Below are 22,531 nucleotides of genomic sequence, written 5' to 3'. Positions count from 1 at the left end.
AAATAAATGTCTTACAAATAGTTGAATGAAAAAGCAACTGAAAAAGAATAATTAAAAACAACACGACTGTTTCGGAGTTATGTTATATTTTGACCATAATATTAGAAAATTATAATTTCAAATTATGTATATATATAAGCATATTGGGAGGCTGAGTGCTAAAACTCAAAATATATATTTTTTTATTTTGAATAAATTGACTGTGAGTACGTCGGGTAACTTGACACAGTTGAGAGGCGGAAGACGTCCATGCGGAAGACCGGAGCAGTTGGACGCTATGGTTGGATGTACAGCTAATCTGCAGTGCAGTCTGGGAGCTGTCAATCGTCTCGCTCTGGCACTGGAAGCTACCGATGCGCTCACCAGTGTTTATTTACACACCGCCGGACCATACAAAGAGGAATACGAATATGTAGAATACAATTAAATAGTGTCTGCTTCCCAAAAGCCTTCTTGTCAAGGGACCTGATGTGAACGGGTGACATCCGGGCCCTGCAGTCTCCAGCGTTTAAACAACCCGCTGCTAACGTTCGCGTTAGCTAGCTCGCTAGTCGCATCGTTGACGCTTGTCAGCCGTTTACCACTCGGCGAAGCGGGCGCAGGAATTGAATGACAGTTGCCGTCCCCATACCGGATAACGGTAAGCTTTCACACCCGCCTCGTTCGTTAACGCTGTAACGTGACGTCGGCGGAATCACCTAGCTTACTGTTACTGTAACAGTTCGCCTCGCTCCAATCGAAACGAGTTGAAATACCATTTTGCAAAATTTCCCTGAGATGAATGTGCGTTTATATTAAATGCTGGGTATTTTGCGAGAGAAAATGCGAACGTGGGCTGCTGTAGTTTGGACGACAGGTGTGTGTACACCTGCTCTGCGGTGTGTTGTGTACGCTTGACAGCCACACTCGAGCGTACTTCTCAAAACACGCCAGACTCCTTCCAGTCTACCCGGGGGTCACTTCTCACGGCAGACATTTTGCACGCGGCACAGCAGGAAAAAGCACAGGTGTGAGTAATAACATTAATTAGTCATCACCGACCTAGCTGCCGTGCGCTGATATCGGGTCAGGTATTGGCCACTGAGCCCTCTTTCGTGTTAATAGTTCCACCTTCACTGCTGGGGCAAGTCACATTTACATTTGACACCCCTACATTAAATTAGAAACTGTCTTTACAGAGTGAGAGAGAGGGGGGAAATGCAGCTTTACCAGTGCAGAAATATGTTGCCTGTTTATCAAACATAAATGTGTTCCCAGACTTTGCTCCTACACCCTGTCATAAATGATGTAAACCATGTTCAGGCTTTTTTTTTTTTTTTTCTTCCTCTCTCTTTATGGTCAATCATGTGTGTGTATATATCTTGAACTCCATACGTGTGTGTGTGTGTGTGTGTGTGCGTGCGTGTGTTTCTGTTCTTGTCCATTGCAGGTGTGATGTACATATGTGTGCCTGGTGTATCACGTTAGCGCAATAACCACCCAGGAGAATGAATGCAGAGGAAGTGGAGCTGCTCAGTGACTCCAAGTACAGGAACTATGTGGCAGCCGTGGACAAAGCCCTCAAGAACTTTGAGTACTCCAGTGAGTGGGCCGACCTCATCTCTGCACTGGGCAAACTCAACAAGGTGAGGATCTCAGTCGGGCCGCCATCATGCACTGCACAAGACTGCAAGCTGTGCAGAAGGCAGAGACGTATACAATTACACACACACACACACACACACTGGTGTTCAGGTTACTGTTATTGCATGAGCTGTAAAATAAAAATAAAGATGGCATATGCCAAAAAGGAATGAATACATTTTAAAAAACAGTATTTAGTTTTAGCGTGCCTTGACAAGAAGCATAGAATCACATCCAATCTGCTCTTGCGTGTGAATTACACAGATGAACCTTCTGTACACTGTTGTGAGTGCCTGCTTCTTATCCATTGTCCCTGTCTCAGGTTTTGCAAAATAACGCAAAATACCAAGTGGTTCCCAAGAAGCTGACGATAGGCAAACGGCTGGCCCAATGCCTCCACCCTGCCCTGCCCAGCGGGGTCCACCGCAAGGCCCTGGAGACGTACGAGATCATCTTCAAGATCATTGGACCCAAGAGGCTGGCCAAAGACCTCTTTCTGTACAGGTGATACTATAGTTACACTTGCACTGGCCAGTAGTTTGCTGGACATAAAGCTTTCTGCTATTATCACAATATTGATAGATATATATATATAATTATTATAATATTTTTTGTTTATCACCACAGCTCTGGGCTCTTCCCTTTACTCTCCAATGCTGCCATGTCTGTGAAGCCGGTGCTGCTGGGGCTCTACGAGACCTACTACTTGCCCCTGGGAAAGACTCTGAAACCGGGCCTACAGGGACTGCTGACTGGGGTCTTGCCTGGCCTGGAGGAGGGCTCTGAGTATTACGACAGGTGAGAAGAGCAGGGCCGGAAAAAGAAGAAAAACACTTCTAATGTGCACATGCGGGCACTGGAACAGGCCATTAGGAGGAGGCATTTTATAGCGTAATGGGGAATCGATTTCAAGATGGAATGAATGATATATGAGATGTGTGAGTCATTGCAAGATTAGTGTTACAAGATTAAACTCGGGACACAGACTTCTGCCTCTTCAGTTCAAAACAAGTTTATTGTTTGATTCCAGGAATAACCTGCAGACGTGTGTGTGTCTGTCGTTCACTCAAGTTGAATTTACAGTGTTTTCCTCACATCTATTTGTATTTGTCATGGGTTGATTTAGTAATTTAATGTTTCATTGTTATTTGTTCATATAGCAGTGACTCCTATCTAGAGGGCGCTGTGGTTACAGCTTTAGCCGCAGTGACATCATTTTCATGGTAGAATATTTAATTTTGATTTTGCAGGTAAGCACAGGTGATTATTCAATTAACAATGTCCCCACTAGATCTACTGTCCCAGTGAGCAATGCCAGATGTAATGCATGTTATTAGTTACACCTGTGCTGTTCCTGTTACATCCTCCACAAAAAGGCTTATTTGTCGGGGTCGACATGTAGAGTGACATCTTTTTTTCATTAACTTACTATATTGATTTAGTAGTTATCGACAGATAAGCAGTATCTCGCAGTCTTCATTTCAGTTTGTTTTTCTCCTCAAATTGCAGAGGCTAACAGGAGATTGCATTATTTTTACTACATCCTGTAGCTGTTTCCTGTTACTGTTTAGTTTCCACACAGCTGGCATTTGCGTCTTATCAGCCTTAATCATAATACCACCTTATTTGCCCAAATAAAATGTATTATGTATGTACTCACTATGTGGAAATGGCAAATTAAAGCTTCACCAGGAGATCCCAATGGCCTCATTAACAGCAGTGAGTGAGTGCTCTGTTCAGAGAGAGCTCACCAGCATTGCATGACTTCTCTGTCTCTGTTCCTTTTGACATCTTTTGCTTGCTGCTTTGATTGTGCTCTGAGATGTTACGTTGACCAAGGGGGCAATAAAAAATGCGCAACTAATGCAACTCAGTAGATGTTGTTTAATATGTTACATGTGAACGTTCAAACCTTCTTCTCGTGGTTCTGCTTAATCCATTGCTTAACATTTGACCATAAAGACAATTACATTAGTACCCGAAGTTTAGACTGCTTCCATCTGAGTCTGCCGACAACATGTGAACCCAAGTATGTTTTACTTCCGGGTGCCAGCTTTGCTTTGCGGACTGCATCGCTCTGCAGTGCGTGTGTGTGTGTGTGTGTGTGTGTCCCATGTTCACTCTGCCCCCTCTGTGTCTTTCATAGAACCAACACCCTGTTGGAGAAGGTGGCAGCAGCGGTGGAGCAGTCGGCCTTCTACAGTGCCTTGTGGGGCAGCATCCTGACCAGCCCTGCTGTGCGTCTCCCCGGGGTGTCCTTTGTTCTGCTGCACCTCAATCGCAAGCTCTCCATGGAGGACCAGCTCTACGTCATTGGCAGCGACATTGAGCTCATGGTACGTGACTGCACACTACAATACAATTGCGTGCTCCTAAGCTGAAAATAAGGTTAGCACACCTTCCTCCAAAGCCTAGTATTTTCTGACACATCTTTTACCTTGGTTATTAATAAATAGGTTAAAATACGTTGCCGGTTCTATGTTGTTGAATGCACTCAATTTGAAAAAATAAATACAAATGTAAATAGGCAGGTTGAATAATAGTGTGTCTCTGTTCTCTCCAGGTGGAGGCAGTCAGTACCTCAGTCCAGGACTCCAGTGTGTTGGTGCAGAGGAGCACCCTGGACCTGATCCTCTTCTGCTTCCCCTTCCACATGAGCCAGGTTAGGCAAGCTGTGTGAATGAAACCACCAGCCTGTGTGTTATACAGTATATTTACAATGATTAGACCAAAGTATCTAACTGGCTGATATTGATAAATCAAGCTATTCATATATCAGCTATTATCAATATGTTTTTTCGTATGTGTGTCTGCATGGGTTTGATCATGATGAGGTCACTCAGAAAGCCAGCCACGGTGGTGACTCATGATGGCTGCTTATTAAATCATTCACCCCAAGAACATTCCTGGGGCCGTGAATCAGCTCTTATCTGACATCTTCAGTGTGTGTGTGTGTACAAATGTATGTATGTATGTATGCATGTATGTATATTTGTGAAAGGGAGACAACATCAGTCACAAACCTTCTGTTCTCTTTTGTTGTGTTCAGGCGACTCGCCCGGACATGATCCGGATCCTGTCTGCAGCTTTGCATGTGGTTTTGAGAAGAGACATGTCGCTCAATCGCAGACTCTACGCCTGGCTGCTGGGTGCGAAATGCACACACCGACCCGGTGCTGACATTCTGATGCACCAGGGTTCCAACATACCATTTTATTTCTTGAACATTATGAAGTTTAGAGAGGAATTTTCCTTTTGGGGAAGTCAAAGAATACAGAAATATATGGCCAAATAGTTTTGTTGTGTTGAACATACAGTCGGCTTGTATCTGCTGTGGTCACCGTCTCACTGTATTTTCTCTTCTTTGCAACCCTCTGTGGGATAAACATACTGGTAAGTGTGTGCATGGCTAAGGATGGGCCCGGCCTTTATCATGCGTAATCTCCCCTCCAAACCAACATGTGACAATTGCAGCATTACGATATCTCTGATTTTAGATCAACAGAAGAGATAAGAAACAAATAAAATGTGGATTGAAGGTGAGGCTCTCAAATTAGGACATACAGTACAGTGTGACTCTTATTCCACTTGTCAGCCAGATTCTGGCTCAGTCAGAGGAGGGTTTTTTTCCTCACAATGAAGGGGAGATATTATCTTGCTGTCAGCTCCAGTTTTTTGGATGTCGCAACAGTTTTTAATGGTTCAATGCTATTCAAGATTGACGGCTCCTACCACTCTGAATATGGCTAAGCTTCTATAGTGGGAAGCAGTCTAAGAGTTACTCTATTATTTATACTGTGGCTTAAATTTGAGTGATGTTAGCAACAGTCATTAGGACGTTACCAAGAAGAACATAATCGGAATAAGAAGCGGATAAGCTTAATTTTTCTACACTCAGATAGGTCCATTTTCTTTTTGCCAACTGAGTATTTACACCATCATAACTCTATTTATTTTTGAAGGCGTTGACAACAACGGGGTGAAAATAGGCCCCCGCAGCACCCGGCAGAGCAACCTGGAGGAGCACGCCAGCCACTACTTCAACACCTTCTCTAAAGACATGCTCGTCCAGGTGAGGTTTAACGGTGTGTGTGTGTGTGTGTGTGTGTGTGTGTTGCTCTCCCAGTAGTGTGTCCTTTTGAAGTTTCCAGTTCATATACCTTTAGAGCATACACACACTTGTGTTGTCTGTCTCGTCACGCTCACAACAGCCTCTGCCCTCCTGGCGTGTGATGAGCTCTGGTACTCCAGGGGGCGGCAAGTTTTGTTTTCAATGTGTTTTTTTTGTTGAATTTATTTAGTTTGCTCTTCTGCCATCTGCTCTGAAATGGTTATTGGAGTTCCCTCCATTGAGAGAAGGTTGGTACTACAGAGACCGTCTGTTCTTGGCTTTCCACCATTAAGTGGCAGACGAAGCGAAGGAAAAAAAGAAAATGCTCTGAAGTTTTTAGATATTTTACTGTAATAGAGATGTCTGTGTTTTTAGGGAATGGTGGGGATATTGCAAGGCAAGGCCCGGGGCGGGGAAGAGGAGAGCATCCTCATGCACGACCTCAAGCCATTTCGCATCCTCATCAGTCTGCTGGACAAACCGGAACTTGGTAACCAGTCTATCAGCATGTAGACACCAACAGTCTAGTGGTGTAAATATTTCAAAATGTCACATCGTATACATCACCTCTCCCATCGGGATGTGCCTCTCCAGGTCCAGCGATCCTCGAGGACGTTCTAATCGAGGTGTTTCGGACTCTTCACACACAGTGCCGAACAGAGCTGGACCTCCAGAACCAGAGTCCCTTCAGTAAAGACCACGCACACCTCAGCAGGTCAGTCCAGGCAGCCCTGAGGAAAATCAAATTAGCCCCACAATGAAAGTTTGGCTGTTGAATCATTGTAGAAAAACAAAAGGGGAATAGAACAATTGGGATATGTTTACTAAGAACATCTAATAATTTCAACATTAGGACATTTTCAGTAATACCTTAACTGATGGGATATATCCTGGTTGTGCAAAAAACTGCTTTACAACATACTAGAAAAAGGTGTATGAAACATTGCAACATAGAAAAAACATTTGTCAACAAAACAAGATATTTCTACACGATGAGTAACTTAAATCATGGATAATGGATGTGTATTTTATTCATTTCTTTTTCACCTTCCTTCTCAGTAAACTTCGAGAGAACAAGAAGACGGCAGAACTGATTAAAACAGCCAACCTCCTGTTCAACTCGTTTGAGCCGTACTACATGTGGGACTACATCGCCCGCTGGTTTGAGGAGTGCTGCAGGTTTGCTTGTTAAAATTCACGTGTGCATGAACACTCAAGTTACGACTGGTCTAAACACCGGAGCGTCGTGTTTATGGAGTCGTTTAGAGATCGTGATGCGTCATCCTGCCGAGTGTTGTGGTGTTTTGGTACACTGCTCAGCTGATGCCCGGGGCCTAATGTGAGCCAAGATGCCTTCCTCGCTGCCATTACACCCACAACACAACATCAAACAAAGTGCATCCACAGATTTACACTCGAGGTCACTGCTCACCATCTTAAAATGTTCTAAAATGCGGCTCTCTTGCAGGAGGACAGTGAGCAGCAACATACGTGCACCACGGCATGCTGGGAGCTTAGATCATCCAGAGCTCTCATTGGTGGAGTTCTGTCAGCTGGTTGATTTCCTGCTGGATATTGTGTCTTTGGTGAGGAATTTCTTTGTTTCTCCTTTTCTTTCTTTCATTTCTTCTTTCTATCTATCCATGTTTCTATGTTTGTATCTATGTATGTCTTTCTTTCTATATTTGTCTTTCTCTCTTTCTTTTCCATCTCTTTGTTTTTTCTCTTTCTTTCTTTCTTTCCATTTCTGTCTTTTTCTCAATCTTTTTTTCCTCTTTCTAAACCTCTATCGCTCACTTTCTGTCTTTGCTTTTACTCCACCATGACGTTCTTTTTACCATTAAACCTATTTGTTCCATCCATTAATTTTCCCTTCACACCTTCATGCTGTTGTCTTTGTCATTATTCAGTCTCTCTCCCCACATGTGTATGTTTCCATTGTGGTTCCTTTTATAGATTTCTTTTTTTTTTGTGTCTCCACCACATCCCTTCTCTTCTCTCTTCTCCAGTCCCTTGTCTACTGCCCATGCTTGGGCTTGCCATCTCATTCTCGGTCCCCCACTCCTTTTAAATGTTAGTTCTTAATGGCCACAAGGGTGTGTGTCCGCACCTCATCTTTCTTCTTTGTGTATGTGTGTGTGCGCGCAATCTCCACACAGGTTCCAACAAATACCTGTGTTTTGTTCCCCTCCCAAAATATTGTTTGCATCCTCATAGAAATATGCAGTATACAGGATTTCCAATCTGAACAGTTTGGAAATCCCTCACGTGTGTGTGTGTGTGTGTGTGTGTGTGTGTGTGTGTGTGTGTGTGTGTGTGTGTGTGTGTGTGTGTGTGTGTGTGTGTGTGTGTGTGTGTGTGTGTGTGTGTGTGTGTGTGTGTGTGTGTGTGTGTGTGTGTGTGTGTGTGTGTGTGTGTGTGTGTGTGTGTGTGTGTGTGTGTGTGTGTGTGTGTGTGTGTGTGTGTGAGAGAGAGAGGTTTGTGTGTGTGTCAGGTGTGATGTGGCCTGTGCTCTGCTTGCTCCTGTCTGTTCAAACTATCTGCTCTTTCTCCTTAAGCCTACTAGAAGCATGAGGGTAATCTGCCAGGTAAAGTACTGCTCTTTCCTGCTTTTTCACCTCACCCTGCTTCACTGAGGCCACGATAACATTTCTTCAACGTCCTGCCGACATCCCCTCAGGCCATCTTTGTCCCTGCCCTGCTTTGAGTGATCATCATTTTTTTTTCTCCATTAAAATATATATATATATATATATATATATATATATTTATATTTTAATGGAAAAAAATGATCCAAAGGAAGAAGTGGGATTCTAACAGTCATTACGTGTGGTGAAAACTTACCCTGGCTGTGTGGTGTGGATCTTGTGAAAATGAAATCTCTGCCCAGTGTATACGTGTTTTCTGTTCAGCATGCATGCAGTTATATGCTTACTTCATGGTTATAATGCTAATTTTATGTTTTCTTTGTTCTAATTTGTGCTTTTTTTAAATTTTCTTTCATAAAATTGTATTGTTCAACATATTTGATGAGAAGACACCAATGTGAATACAAGGGTCTGTACATTTAGATCCAATATATTTAATGATAAATGCATTATTAAATGCTGGAATTGGATCTAAGTGTGCGGAGTCTTCTTTGTTTTAGGGAAAACAATGACAGCCGTGTATATCTTTTTACTAGAATAAGTAAATAAAGAAACAGCCAACGTACAAAAAAAAAAAAAAAAAAACATTGGGAGGGACGTCTTTAAATAAATAGTCTCACAACGTATAAACAGCAGATTTTTTGCATCCTAACTATCGCAAGCTTTTTACTAATTATTTTTTGGACCGTAGCAGATAATATTTTCTCTTGATATTTCAGCATCTTTAGATTTTCCCCTCCGCCCATCGCTAGTAAATTATTCATACTCTGACAACCAGAGGGAAAAGTGATCAGTAGATCATTTGAGATGTTAATTTGTATTTAATAATATTTAACGAAGCAAACTAGTTGGGTTCAGGGCCATAATTGCATTAGATCAGGTCCACCGCCTTCCAGATGCCCAATAATTGCACATCACTTCCTCTCAAGTCCTGACTTCCCTTCCGTTTGTCTCCAACATTACCAGGAGACCTACATAGAGATCCAGACAGAGCATCTTCCCCAGCTGCTGTTGCGCATGGTGGCGGCTCTGACCGGTCACCTGCAGGCCCTGGGCCTCGGGGAGCTCACCCACTGCCTTCGTCTCTGCTCCAAGATCCTCAGCAAAGTGCAGCCCCCGTTGGTGTCCCCTCTGGCCCTGCCATCGGGCCCCCAGGGCCTCGCCAACCCCGCCGACGATCGCTCAAACTCAGTAAGCAGAGGCAAGGAGGACAAACAGGTGAGGGGGGGGAAAAAAAGTTCCACAATATTGAAAGGGAAATGTTCCTCTCCAGCAGAAACAAAGTGTTATGTGTATCATGTTTGTCCTGCCACTTAAATCCCGATAAGATCAGAGTGTCTGTTCGCTTTAGTGGTCAGTTTGAAATTCAATTTGTTCACAAGCACCAAAACAAAAGTGATGCCCCTGCTATGCCAATCTCGTACTTTGAAAAACCCCGCCAGCTGATAACTCTGTTTGGTTTCTGATCTTTTAAAAAAAATCTTTTGATAAAAGCACAGACTCTCAATTTGACCCACTTCCCCTACAAGTCGCTGCCCAAAAATCCATCAGTTCAGGCTCTGATGGTGTTCCCTGGTCCCTGAACAGGGCCCCTTCCGGCTCTGTTGACTATGCGGCAGTCGGCTTGGTGGTCCCACGACTGGCCCCGTCATCCAGCACTCCCTCGACACGAGGCATTTGAAGACTTGCTCCTGGTCCCCCTCCAGCAACCTGGCTGTTAAAGTGTTCAAGAGCTCAGTGAGTCGCGATTTGAAGTTCAGTCAATCAGTCCCATGCTGGGAGATTTATAGGAGCTTGATGGATTGAGGTAGGCCCACAAGGGACAGAAGAGAGGACACGTAGAAAGACAGAAGATGGTTAACCAACAGCTGAGCCCAGCTCGCCTTTTCTCTCTACGGAATAAGAGGGGTAGACGAGCAAGCGATGCCTCCTGGGTGAGCCATATCCATCGGAGTGGAAAAGATTCCGCATACATCCCCTGAATACTTTATCCCCGCCCCCCCACCCTGAGGGACATATAGAGAATTTGCCGTCCAACGTGCCATCTGAGTCCAGGCTTCAGAATGTGAATACTGCCTCAATCAGAATGCTTCCCAGGACGCCCTGAGGCTCCGACAGGCTGACTGTTACAAACAATATTAAAAAGTTACATCTCTGTCTGTGGCGGGATGGCAACCTGGTGTTCAGCTCTGTCTACACAAGTCCCTTGGGTCAAGCCCAAAAGCTGTGTGTACATGTACACGTCACTATGTAATGACCAGTGTATAGAATGGTGCATTGACGAGGTTAATGTGTCTGTTTAGAGACCTCCACTATTAGTTCGTTCTGCATTTACTGAACCATTCACTGAAGATATGGATTAAGTCTTATATCACAGTGTCTGGCTAATGATGTGTCGAGATTAAATTCTACATAGGAATTCGGTCTTTTACAGAATTTAGTACTTGGGGGGGGGGGGGGGGAATAAGCTAACCCATCACATTGTAAATGAAGCTTGACGCAACAAATCCTGTAAATCCAATATTGCCTCAAAGCAGTCTTGCAGCACTGCCTTCAAGGGCCCTATATAGTATGAGATGTGAAAGGGATAGACTTCTCGGTACAAACAGTAGGCCCAAATCTTTAATTCATATTGACATTGTCTCACATTCAATGCGGTCGGTTTGCCCATATACTGCACATGTAAGCATACATCTTTCATCTGAACATAACTGCATGAGAAAACGTCAATATACTCGTCTCTCTATTTAAGGATCTGTCCATCAAATTGTTGGCAGGCCGCAATCATGAAAGTATCTGCACATCCACCCACACGGGTGTCTCACTTATATTGCCCGATCGGATTCATTGAACTTCTCCCTCACTCAAATAGAGTTTGGCGGCATCATGTCATTCCCAGTATCGCTTTAACCTGACCACAGGTCTGATCAGCCTGTGTAAGAACCCCTGTGTGGTTGTGAAGGCTCTTTAAAGAATCCAGTCATTAAAACAAGCAGAATGTTCGTAGCTGTACCTACCTTGCTGTGTTTCCAGTTTACTGATCAACACTCGCCTTTTCCCATCTTTTTGGTTCCATCACTCTTCATCACGCATCCTCCTCTGTCCTCCTGCAGGCCGGGGAGGTGTTTGAGGACGGAGAAACCGCTCCTGGCAGTCGCTCCTCCGAAAGTGGCTTCACAGACTTCGTCCAGTACCAGGGCGACGGTCCGGATGAGGCGGAGCAAAGCGCTCATCCCCACCCAGCGGTCAGAGCGGCCCGCCGCTCCTCAGGCCCATTTCAGACCAAACCTCTGGACAAACCGGTTATGCAGTGCTGCCTGGAGCACTTCCAGCTGTTTCTCTCCCGACTCATCTCCTTGTATATTACGCCGGGGCACGGAGACAAAGCTGAGGGTGGAAGAGGCGAGGTCCTAAAATCGGGGCCCCTGGTTTCACAAGGCTCCCAGCACAGTGATCATAAAGAGTCATGCTCAGAAGCCGGGTTGGTCCAGAGGGAGGGAGTTGCCGCCTTCACCGCTGCCTGCCAGCTGTTCCTTGAATGCTCCAGTTTCCCCGTCTACATCGCAGAGGGCAATCTCAAGTCGTCACCCACACAGGAAGAGCAGTTTGGTAAGTGCCAAGAACACTGTTTTTCTTTTCGCCAGTACAAACTGTTGGAAACAATAACACCAGTGAGTACAATAGGCATTAACTGTCAGGTTCAGTGGGAAGGGACCGAAAAGGTTAGCCTTGGTTTTGATGTATATGGATTCAAATGGCAGCCGTGAATCAGTGAAGCCTAATGGTGGGGAGAGTAACAGAGTGCTAAGATGTAGAGCTGTTTTACAGCTTTTAGGTTCGATTTATGACAGTTGAATTCTTAATATGCGGCTCTTTTTTCAAAACAGACCGTGAGCATGTCCGTCTGCCAGTGTGGCTGCAGACACTGATGGATGCCTGCTGCCTGGCCGGTGACTTCAGCCTGCAGGGTGTGGCCATCTCCCTCCTCATGGACCTCGTGGGACTCACCCAGTCGGTTGCCATGGTGACCGCTGAGAGCGTTGCGTCCGGGGGCAGCTCAGAGTCCGCCCAGCCCATGAGCCCCAGCCAGGGTCGAGTAGCTGTCGTCATCAGGCCACCACTCACTCAGGGAATCCTAAAGTACATCGCTGACAAGACAAACTTCTTCAAGGTAGAGTTCTCATTTTAGGTCGTGGAGTCATTTATTTTCTTTGATAGTCTTGACCCGGTTTAATCTCCAATCTTTTTCCACAGGGTGTAGCTCTGATCCTTTGGGAACAGTTGAGTGAAGGGACTCCTCAGCACCATCAGCGCAGCGTAGAGCTCTTTTACCAGCTCCACAACCTGGTGCCTTCCTCCAGCATCTGTGAGGATGTCATCAGCCAGCAGCTCATGCACAGAGACAAGGTGAGTTACTGTGGACACTTCCCAGGAAACGCACATCACAGAACTGCACACACTTCATCACAATCTACCAGTGAAATCTATGCTCAAGCAACTTTCTGCCTTCAGAGAATCCGGCTGGAGGCCCACGTGAAGTTCTCTGTGCTGTGGCATTTGACTCGAGACTTGAACATCACCAAGTCCTCGCCCTTTAATCGCACCTTTGACAGGTATACGGCCAAACGGCAATGTGTTTAGTTTATTTGAAGTTTTTCTTTTCATGAATACTTTTTGTATCAAGTGTCCTCCCTGGGATTTTCGTTTCACTTTTTTCTTCACAGATCTCTTTTCATCATGCTCGACAGTCTGAGTTATTGGGATCCGTGTACTAGCGCTGTTGGCCGGGCTTGGCTCAATCAGGTTCTTCAGAGACATGACATTGCTCGGGTTTTAGAGCCTCTCCTGCTAGTTCTGCTCCACCCCAAGACCCACCGAGTATCCATTCAGAGGGTCCAGGCCCAGCGCCACTGGGCCCAGGTCTTCCCTGAACAACCTGAACGAGGGCCTTCAGAACCCCTTTACACCAGGGACTCTGGCTTTTCAGATAGTAAGCAAATTCCAATAATACTGCTTTCTTTTGTTTTTACTGGTAGTTCCTGCATCATTTCTTATCCAAATTGTTTCTATATTGACTGTTATAAATGTTCTGCTCTCTCTTTCATAAGACTTTGGTCAGATCCAAGATGAGATGAGGACACAAGAGGAGCTCCGAGGCCTGGTGATGGGTGACATGGAGCCGTTCTGTCTGACTGTCAACCCCCTGAGTGACAGCCTGTCCTTGCTGAGCCTGAGCAGTGAGAACTTGCAACTAGCTGGTGAATATCAGCATGCGGTCCAACAGGGGGAGCTCCATAGCTCTGAGTCTAGTGGTTCTCAATCTTCTACAGTGGAAAATTGTAGCTTCGAGGAACCAGAGTTTGCCAGCAGCACAGTCAATCGGTCAGACCAACAGCCTGGTTCCTCCTGTGACATGTTTGAGGACCCTTTAGAGGAGGTTGTGTCCTCTGTTATAAAAGAGCTGATCGACCACGTTTTGAGTTTAGTCGACGAGGGATCTTCTTTTGAAGTCTCCCCTCAACCTGGACACTGGCCCCAGACAGACACAGACAGCACTTCCTCAGATACCTCTATTGGTCCCCGTTTTGACTCTGGACCTCCTCCAGGCTCCAACAACCAGACTCTGCCCGAGATGCTGGCTGGAGGCACGCTGGAGTTCTTCTCTGTTACGCGTGCTGATATATCTGCAGAGGACGAGCACAGAGAGGGCATCACCCGACACAGCTCCTCACCTTCCATTGTCATGTTGCCGGACTGCTCCGACCCCGCCACCCCAGACCACAACCTGCAGGTGGACGATCCTCAGGCCCGTAAACGTAGCCACAGCAGCACCCAGCTCAGCCTTAAAGGTAAGATCATGGAGAGGCTGTCGGACAAATCCCCAGGGGCCAAGCCCAAGATCAAGAAGGCCAAGAGGAAAGAGGAAGAGAGGCTGAGAAAGATGGCAAGTCTAGCTGAAAAACTGCGACCGACCAGTATTTTCTTTGGGGACAGCCTGGATCTAGAGAACTGGTACAGCTGTGGGGAAGGTGAGGTGTCAGAGATTGAGAGTGACACCGGCTCACCCAGCGGGGGCTCTGTTGGGACTGTCGGGGGGGTCAGTGTCACAGGACGCAGGTCCTCCTCCGCCCCACCTCGTTTTAACATCCATCCTCTCTACCAGCACGTTCTGCTCTACCTCCAGCTGTACGACTCCTCCCGGGCGCTCCACGCTCTGTCGGCCATCGCGGCCATGCTCCGAGCCGCTCCCTCGGGGTTTGTAAGTGCCATCTCCACTACCAGCATCAACAACACGTACACTCCACAGCTGTCCTTGCTCCAAAACCTCCTAGCCCGTCACAGGGTCTCCGTCATGGGAAAAGATTTCTACTGCCCCATCCCCCAGGACTCCCACTCCCACTCATTCCGCAGCGCCATGTACCTGGAGATCATCATCTCACTCTGTCTGTACTTCCTCAGGAGCTATTACTCTGCACACCTGACGGCAGGCCCTCAGGACCTGGCAGGGAACCGGGCCATGCAGCTGACCAGCGTGGAGGTCCTCACGCTCCTTTTCAGCGAGCTGGTCAAAGTCACCGGTGGCTCCGCAAAGGGCTTTGCTAGTTTCATCAGCGATGTCCTCTCGAAGTGCAAAGTCCAGAAAGTGGTTCTCCATTGCCTGCTCTCCTCCATATTCAGCGCCCAGAAGTGGCACGAGCAGCAGGTGGCGGGGGCCAACGTGGCCACAGTGGAGGAAGGTCTGTCAGAGGACAGCGTCATCAACCTGTCAGAGGACCAGATCGACAGCTGCAGCGCCGTCCAGTCTCAGCTACTCAGACTGCTGCAGAGCCTGGTGGTTCTCGAGCACAGAGTCCTGGTGCCGGCTGAAGAAGGGGTGGATGGAGGACCCGTGGGAGGAGGGGCGGGAGGCGCAGGAATGGGAGGTGGTGCTGGGGCCGGGTTCGAGATCCTGGGTGGGGAAGTGGAGCACGTCAACCCTCAGCAGCCAATGACATCACTGCAGTATCTCCACGGACAGCCTATTACAGCGCAGGGTATGTTCCTGTGTGCCGTGATCCGGGCGCTGCATCAGCACCACGCATGTAAGATGCATCCCCAGTGGATAGGACTCATCACGGCCACCCTGCCATACATGGGGAGGGTGCTGAGGAGGGTGGTGGCCTCCATCACGCTGCAGCTGTGCAGGAACCTGGATAACCTCCTTTATCAGTACCGCTATGAGACCGGACTAACTGACACCAGGTATTAACATCTGCAGTTCGTATTATGACACACTATCATACATCAAACTGGCAGTACAATGCAATAAAATGTCTGGTTTTGGTCACCAGATGGCACTCTTGACCACAAGATGCAATAGCTGTCTTGCATATCATCAATCTTTCAGCAAAGATTTTCTGTGATGAAAATAGTTGCTAAGACTCCTCCCTCTATGTCCTAGACCCCAGTGGATGGCTCTCTGCATCCCTCCGGACCTGATTCTGACGGTGTTGGAGGGGGTGACTGCCATCATCCACTACTGCCTGCTGGATCCCACTTCCCAGTACCACCAGGTGAGGGCGCCAAGCACCAACAAGTTACTCTTTTGTTCCTCAGTTTATTGTTTCCAACCTCTGCACACACATGTGAATATGTGGAAATTATAAAGGCAGGCCTCCTTTGCTGCAGTTTACACATCATTTTGTTACATTCATGAGTTTGATTTGCATTAAGACACGCTCCATGTTATCTACTCCTTTGCCTAACGGTATGCTGACTGTCTTGTCTCTCAGTTACAAGTGAGCGTTGACCAGAAGCACTTGGCTGAGGCTCGTTCAGGCATCCTTTCCATCCTCCACACCATCATGTCTTCTGTCACCCTGCTGTGGAGCGTCCTCCACCAGGCTGATAGCTCGGACAAGCCAGCTGCTGCCTCTGCTGCCTCTACGTCCAACATCAACCTGGGCTCTACTAAGGTACACCTGGCATCATATCATGCATTATGAGTTGTTACCCTCAATAACTCAAAAACATATTTTACTGCACTGGGCCAGTCTAGCAAGGTGATAACTAGTCTTTGCAATATCATAATCGAAAGCATGTCTAGACTGTAGAATAAGGCCGACGTTTGACTGAACAAACAGTTTGTCAGTCATAATTTGAAGATATACCACAGTGTTTGATTTATTTATTGCGTTCAGCTGTGTTGTACACAGGATTGTATGGCCTGTAAACGGTTTGCATACTAAGTTATCAGCTGTTTTGGTCTAACCTTGCTTACCTCTGTTCTACAGAACCTGCGACAGCAAATCCTCGAGCTGCTGGGTCCAATCTCTATGAACCATGGTGCTCACTTCATGGCAGCAATTGCCTACGTTTGGAATGAGCGGAAACAGGTCAAAACTCCAGTCAGAAATAAGGTGGGTGCCCACCCTTTTAGGTGGTGAGTCATTTCTGTTGACCTGTAAAATGTATTCAAAGAGTAAATTAAACAGCAAGCTAAAGAGCATGCCCCGTCTTTCAGGTGATTCCTTTGGCCAGTGAGGAGCAGCTGCTGCTGGTGGAGCTGGTTCGCTCGGTGAGCGCCATGCGCACCGAGACGGTCATGCAGACGGTCAAAGAGGTCCTGAAGCAGCCGCCCGCCATTGCAAAGGACAAGGTTGTTGTTGTTGTTTTAGTGCAATGTTTCGATTTGTTTGACACTTGTGTCTTAGTTTCACCGTGTTTCATAGCCGTTCATGACAGGAATATTATTTCTTCACCGTTCCCCACAGAAGCACCTCTCTCTGGAGGTTTGCATGCTGCAGTTCTTCTATGCCTATGTCCAGAGGTGAGTCCACTGCACACAGCCGTGTATATTTAGTGTTGCTTTATTATAAAGGTCCCCTTTGTGGCTTCTAACCTTCTTTCATCGTCATTCCTTGTGTGTGTCCCAGGATCCCCGTGTCCAGTTTAGTTGATAGCTGGCCTTCTCTGCTGGCGCTGCTTAAGGACTCGGTACCGCTAGGCCTGCCTGCCCCTGGCCAGTTTCTTATACTCGGGTTGGTTTCTCTTCCTCCTCTCCTCTTAATTGTGGCGCAAATGTCCTAATTTACTCAAAATCTTTTTGTGGATGTTAGTGGGCTGCTCTTTGTTAAATAAATCCGCCTGTGGAGACTACACCTCCCTTCAACGTTTCGCCGGCTTTAACTTATTTGACATGGCCCTCCTTTTCTCTAGAGTTCTGAATGAGTTCATTTTGAAGAATCCCAATCTGGAGAGCAAGAAGGACCAACGGGAGCTGCAGGTAATTCCTTGGCTACTGTTCAACTCTCAAAACTTTCCATCGGTTTGTAATTAGATTACATTGATTTCCTTTAACTTCAATAACGTACGTTAACACCCTTTTTTTTTTTTTTTAATGCAGGACGTGACCCATAAGGTGGTGGAGGCCATCGGGACGATCGCAGGCTCCTCTCTGGAGCAAACCACGTGGCTGAGGAGAAACCTGGAGGTGAAGGCCTCTCCCCAGATAGTCGTAGACGGAGCCAACCTGGAAGCTGATGTAGAAGGTGCGATGCTGCTTACAACCACTAACTGCACTGGGGGGAAAGTCAATGAAGTATCTGTCATTGAATATGCATTTTTAACATACGATTGGTTAATTAAAGAATGAATCCGTTGATTTGAAAGTAGTGGTTACTGTCCTTCTTATGTAATTGAGCTCAGGGAATCTGCATTTTGGCAAGGGGAAGATCGTTTCTGTGTTTCTACCAGAGATGTATTTTAATGTCGGGGTTTAATGTAATCCAGCTAAATCAAGTGTAGAAATCATAATCTGAATGTGAGAGGGGTCCAAGCGGAGCACCTGGATGCTTCTGGTCCGAGTGGTTCAGCACGGCAGTATTAATACTTTTCCCCGCAATGTAGCTGCTGCTAACGTTTGGTTTGTGTGTTTTGTAGATTTAATGCTCACAGTGATGGAGGCCTCCAGCGTCACTCCATCAGTGTACAGCGTTCACGCCCTCACACTGTTGGCCGAGGTAAAACACTCACGTCTCTGTGACTCAGCCCTTCCTTTCTCCCTGTTGTTTTCTCAGGCCATCAGTAAGTGGCCCCGCCTCTTATTTCCATTGTTCACCTTGATGATGTCTCAAGCTTCTCTCACTCACATTTACCAGCAGTGTTTTGGGCGCAGCCCTACAGTACACTAACACACTCCAGCTAAGCTCCTTATCGCTGATTTACAATCACCTCTACTTCAATTATTATTTGTGGACCAATGAATCAATCCACTGGACTCTGTGAAATCAGAGGCCACTGTCTTCAATGTGGAGCTCATGCAGATTCTGCCTGTGCTTCACTACTTGTTGGCACCTTTTTATAGATGAATGTGTTTTTATTAAAAGCAAAACATCAACATAATGCTGAAGTGCATTTTGTCATACTGTTGGTTGGGCCAGTAATTTACTGCATATACAGTACTGTACTTTTCCATTAAAGGAGTTCAAGATGAATGGAGACTTTCTAAGAAGAACTTCACTCGATGTTGCCATGCCGACTGAATGTGTAAGACTGACATGAGTGACTGCTGACTGTATTCATCAGGTGCTGGCTCATCTGTTGGACATGGTGTTCTACAGTGACGAGAAGGAGAGGGTGATCCCATTGCTGGTTAATATCATGCACTACGTAGTGCCCTACCTCCGCAACCACAGGTGGGGATGTCGTCTTACTGCTTTTGCATTTTGGCAAAATGTTTTAAAGTTCACACCTTAACGGCGAGACGCTTCAACCTAAATCAACGGTCCACTATAAACTTTTTACAGGTGCAACACATGAAATGTCGATGTTCTATGAAATGTGCACCGTTTCCTGTTTCTCCTGGCAGTGCTCACAACGCCCCCAGCTACCGGGCCTGCATCCAACTGTTGAGCAGCCTAAGTGGGTACCAGTACACCCGCCGAGCCTGGAAGAAGGAGGCCTTCGACCTCTTCATGGACCACACCTTCTTCCAGATGGACTCCTCCTGCGTCAGCCAGTGAGTAGGAGTCTGCCCTTTTGTTGAAAATGAGAAAAAAATAACTCTGGGACACCAGAGATGCATTAACGTCAAAGTGTAAACACATTTGAATGGTCCATGTGTATGGGGGTTGTGTTTGTTAATTAATTACTAACTTTAATTTTTTCAGCTGGAGAGCCATTATTGACCACTTGATGACTCATGACAAGACCACATTCCGAGACCTCATGAGTAAGCTTTATGATTCTTTAGTTTAATTAATAAATGTGTAGATATTACCACTGGGTGTGATAACGGACCGTTTAGCACAGCGTCGGCTTCTTTCTGACATTTGCAGGGCGCTGACTGTTTTGCCCTTTTCGTGCCTCATCTGAAGCAGAATTCATCCTGTTAAGTCTGTACCGACGTGACATAGTTAAACAAGTCAAGTCCCTTTTTGTTTATATAGCCCGATATAACAAATCACACATTTTCATCTATGGAGCTTTGCAATGTGTACAAACTATGACACCCACGATCCTTGATTTTGAGGAGAAAAAACCTATTCACAGGATAGATGGATACTAGATAGACGAACACTACTGTGTGTGTTTCCCTTCAGCCCGGGTGGCTGTAGCCCAGAGCAGCTCTCTGAGTCTGTTCACCAACAGAGATGCTGAGCTGGAGCAGAGAGCCATGCTGCTTAAACGCCTGGCTTTCACCATCTACAGCAGTGAAGTGGACCAGTACCAGAAGTACCTGCCAGACATACAAGGTAAACAATGCACACATGCGGTATATTGGTCATGTGCTAGTGTTGTATACAGATGAAGTTTAATGATTTGAACTGAAGATTTCAACCTGCTGTATTTCCCATAAATGAGTGACATGGTGAGTCTGTGCGGTCATGCTTTCTGCACTCGCCACCTCTGATGTGGAACCCCAGGAATTTATTTATGTGTGTGTTTTTCTTCAGAGCGTCTGGTGGAGAGCCTGCGTCTACCTCAGGTGCCCATCCTTCACGCTCAAGTGTTCCTGTTCTTCAGAGTGCTGCTGCTGCGCATGTCACCTCAGCACCTCACCTCGCTGTGGCCCACCATGATCACTGAACTGGTGAGAGCTACGCCGGCTGAGGCTGACGCGCTTGGCTCACTTCATATATCTTGACACGTTTCTTTCTTGCAGTCCTCTCCACATATTTTACCCGTTCTCACACATTCTACATGTGTTTCCCTGCAGGTTCAGGTGTTTCTTCTAATGGAGCAGGAGCTAACAGCAGATGAAGACATATCAAGGTACGTTATTCGTTTGCTAACACAGATTGTGATAAAATCACTTCTGCCTGTGTTTGCTTGATGAGTTATCCTCTCCTGTCCATATTTTAGGACGTCAGGGCCGTCTGTGGCCGGGCTAGAGACCACCTATTCTGGTGGGAACGGCTTCTCCACCTCCTACAACAGCCAGCGCTGGCTCAACCTCTATCTGTCGGCCTGCAAGCTCCTGGACCTGGCTTTGGCCCTGCCTCCCGAGAGCCTGCCTCAGTTCCAGATGTCAGTACAGACCAGCATTGGTCATGATTGTCTCTGTGATGGGCTTAGAGAATCAGTTACAGAGATGATTAGTTACAAATGCTAGCCTTTCACTAGTTGGGATGGATGAATGCAGCATGGATAATTTTTAAATGGAGTAATTTCTAAATCTTCGTTTGTGAATAGCGTTTGAATAATACATTTGAATATTGCTCCTTTTTAAAAGCTCTGGTGACTTGTTAAATGAATGAAACTGGAGTTATTTCTGAGTGAGTCCTGCTGTGTTACAGGTACCGCTGGGCCTTCATCCCAGAGGCTTCAGATGATTCAGGACTGGAAGTGAGACGCCAGGGGACTCACCAGAGAGAGTTTAAACCCTACGTGGTCCGACTGGCCAAGCTGCTGAGGAAACGAGCCAAGGTAACCCCCCCCCACACGGTTATTAAATGGAGACAAATGACTGAGTGTGCAGGGAAACACTTATTAAAGGCCCCCCTTCTTCTTTTTTGCAAGCTGTAGCCCATTTCATTTAGGCACAGAACATTTTTATAATCTATTTCACCTCCCACAGAAAAACCCAGAGGAGGACTGCTCCACCCGGACCCTGTCCTGGGAGCCAGGCCACCTGACGCTGACCCTCTACGTGATCCGCAGCGTGGAGCAGCTGCTGCCCTTCTTCAACCTGCTCAGCCAGGTGTTCAACAGCAAGGCCAGCTACCGCACAGGTCCCGCCTACACCCACAACCCAGCGGACGCCTCCTTCCCCGGCCACAAGGAGGGCCACAAACTGGAGAGCCAGAAAGTCTTCTGGAGTCGAGCTCGACAGAACATCGAGGAGATGGTGGAGAAGGACTTTCTAGAAGGCCTCATCAAGACGTGAGAACACAGAGAGGGGATTAACACACAACTGATCAACACTAGTGAAAAACCTCTACCTGTACATTCAAGAACAAGGGAAATGCAACTGGGCGAAAAAATAGTTTGTACATTTGTTTTGTATTTATAATGATTATTTTACTTTTCAAAGGCTATTGTATTTACTTTTAATTATTTGTATATATGGAGCAGCTTTGATGACTGACTTTTAACATTTTATGTGAGTCCTTTTGGGCGAAGTGAAAATGCTGTGCCATTCCATATCGATGTGACTTAATAAAGATTTCTAATGGGAGGGTAACATGCGCTCTGTCACTGTCGTCATGACATTTACAATGCAGTTGCGCTATGCTACTGCAGTAAATCCTCTAATTGTGTGTGTGTGTGTGTGCATGCTGGTAAAAAGACATAACAAATAAATCAAAAGGCCTTATTCATTATTCACTGCGTCATAGTAGGAAAGCACAGGTGTTACCAATAACATTAACGATGGCTCCGTCGTCTTCAGATGTCCCAGTAAGCTGTGACGGTGTGAAAAGGAACCTGCTTGTGAAACACCAGGAGCCTGAAACTAAAATGGCTAAATGGAATTCATCTGTAAATAATCCAATTTTTTACACCTGTGCTTTTCCTGCTGTGACTGTGATAAAGACCTACTGAGCCGGCAGGGTTTGTTGCCGTCCATGGCACTGATCTGCCTTGCAGCCGATTACAAATTAATAAAGGTTGTGGCAGAGCCGGAAAGTACATTTACTGACGCATCTATGCACACGGTACGTAATGG

At 46.3% G+C, this 22,531-nt stretch overlaps 1 protein-coding gene across 4 annotated transcripts; it reads left to right on the top strand.

Annotated features, from left to right (window-relative positions):
• The first annotated feature begins 244 nt into the window (after window positions 1-244).
• Window positions 245-22,048, top strand: dop1a (DOP1 leucine zipper like protein A). 4 transcript variants are annotated; one of them, XM_034528592.1, is made up of 37 exons: window positions 245-640; window positions 1,430-1,625; window positions 1,946-2,127; window positions 2,251-2,421; window positions 3,770-3,959; window positions 4,187-4,285; window positions 4,673-4,772; window positions 5,586-5,695; window positions 6,110-6,224; window positions 6,329-6,449; window positions 6,794-6,913; window positions 7,203-7,320; window positions 9,349-9,600; window positions 11,496-11,991; window positions 12,270-12,553; window positions 12,637-12,789; window positions 12,895-12,995; window positions 13,107-13,372; window positions 13,491-15,624; window positions 15,824-15,935; window positions 16,155-16,337; window positions 16,656-16,781; window positions 16,886-17,020; window positions 17,136-17,191; window positions 17,298-17,402; window positions 17,581-17,647; window positions 17,768-17,912; window positions 18,304-18,383; window positions 18,949-19,058; window positions 19,232-19,381; window positions 19,533-19,594; window positions 19,965-20,117; window positions 20,319-20,455; window positions 20,582-20,637; window positions 20,728-20,892; window positions 21,162-21,291; window positions 21,443-22,048. In XM_034528592.1, exons 2-37 carry the CDS (start codon window positions 1,488-1,490, stop codon window positions 21,749-21,751), a joined length of 7,431 nt encoding a protein of 2,476 aa, XP_034384483.1. In that variant the 5' UTR covers window positions 245-640; window positions 1,430-1,487; the 3' UTR covers window positions 21,752-22,048. The 4 variants fall into 4 exon arrangements, with proteins under 4 accessions (XP_034384483.1, XP_034384484.1, XP_034384485.1 ...); XM_034528591.1 differs by lacking the exon at window positions 245-640 and adding an exon at window positions 689-1,009 and having other exon boundaries at window positions 21,443-22,046; XM_034528593.1 differs by lacking the exons at window positions 21,162-21,291; window positions 21,443-22,048 and adding an exon at window positions 21,042-21,148 and having other exon boundaries at window positions 20,728-20,973.
• The last annotated feature ends 483 nt before the right edge of the window (window positions 22,049-22,531 follow it).

The sequence above is a fragment of the Cyclopterus lumpus genome, chromosome 25 (assembly GCF_009769545.1).
Source record: "Cyclopterus lumpus isolate fCycLum1 chromosome 25, fCycLum1.pri, whole genome shotgun sequence".
Classification (NCBI taxonomy): domain Eukaryota; kingdom Metazoa; phylum Chordata; class Actinopteri; order Perciformes; family Cyclopteridae; genus Cyclopterus; species Cyclopterus lumpus.
This window is presented reverse-complemented; position numbering and strand designations above follow the sequence as displayed.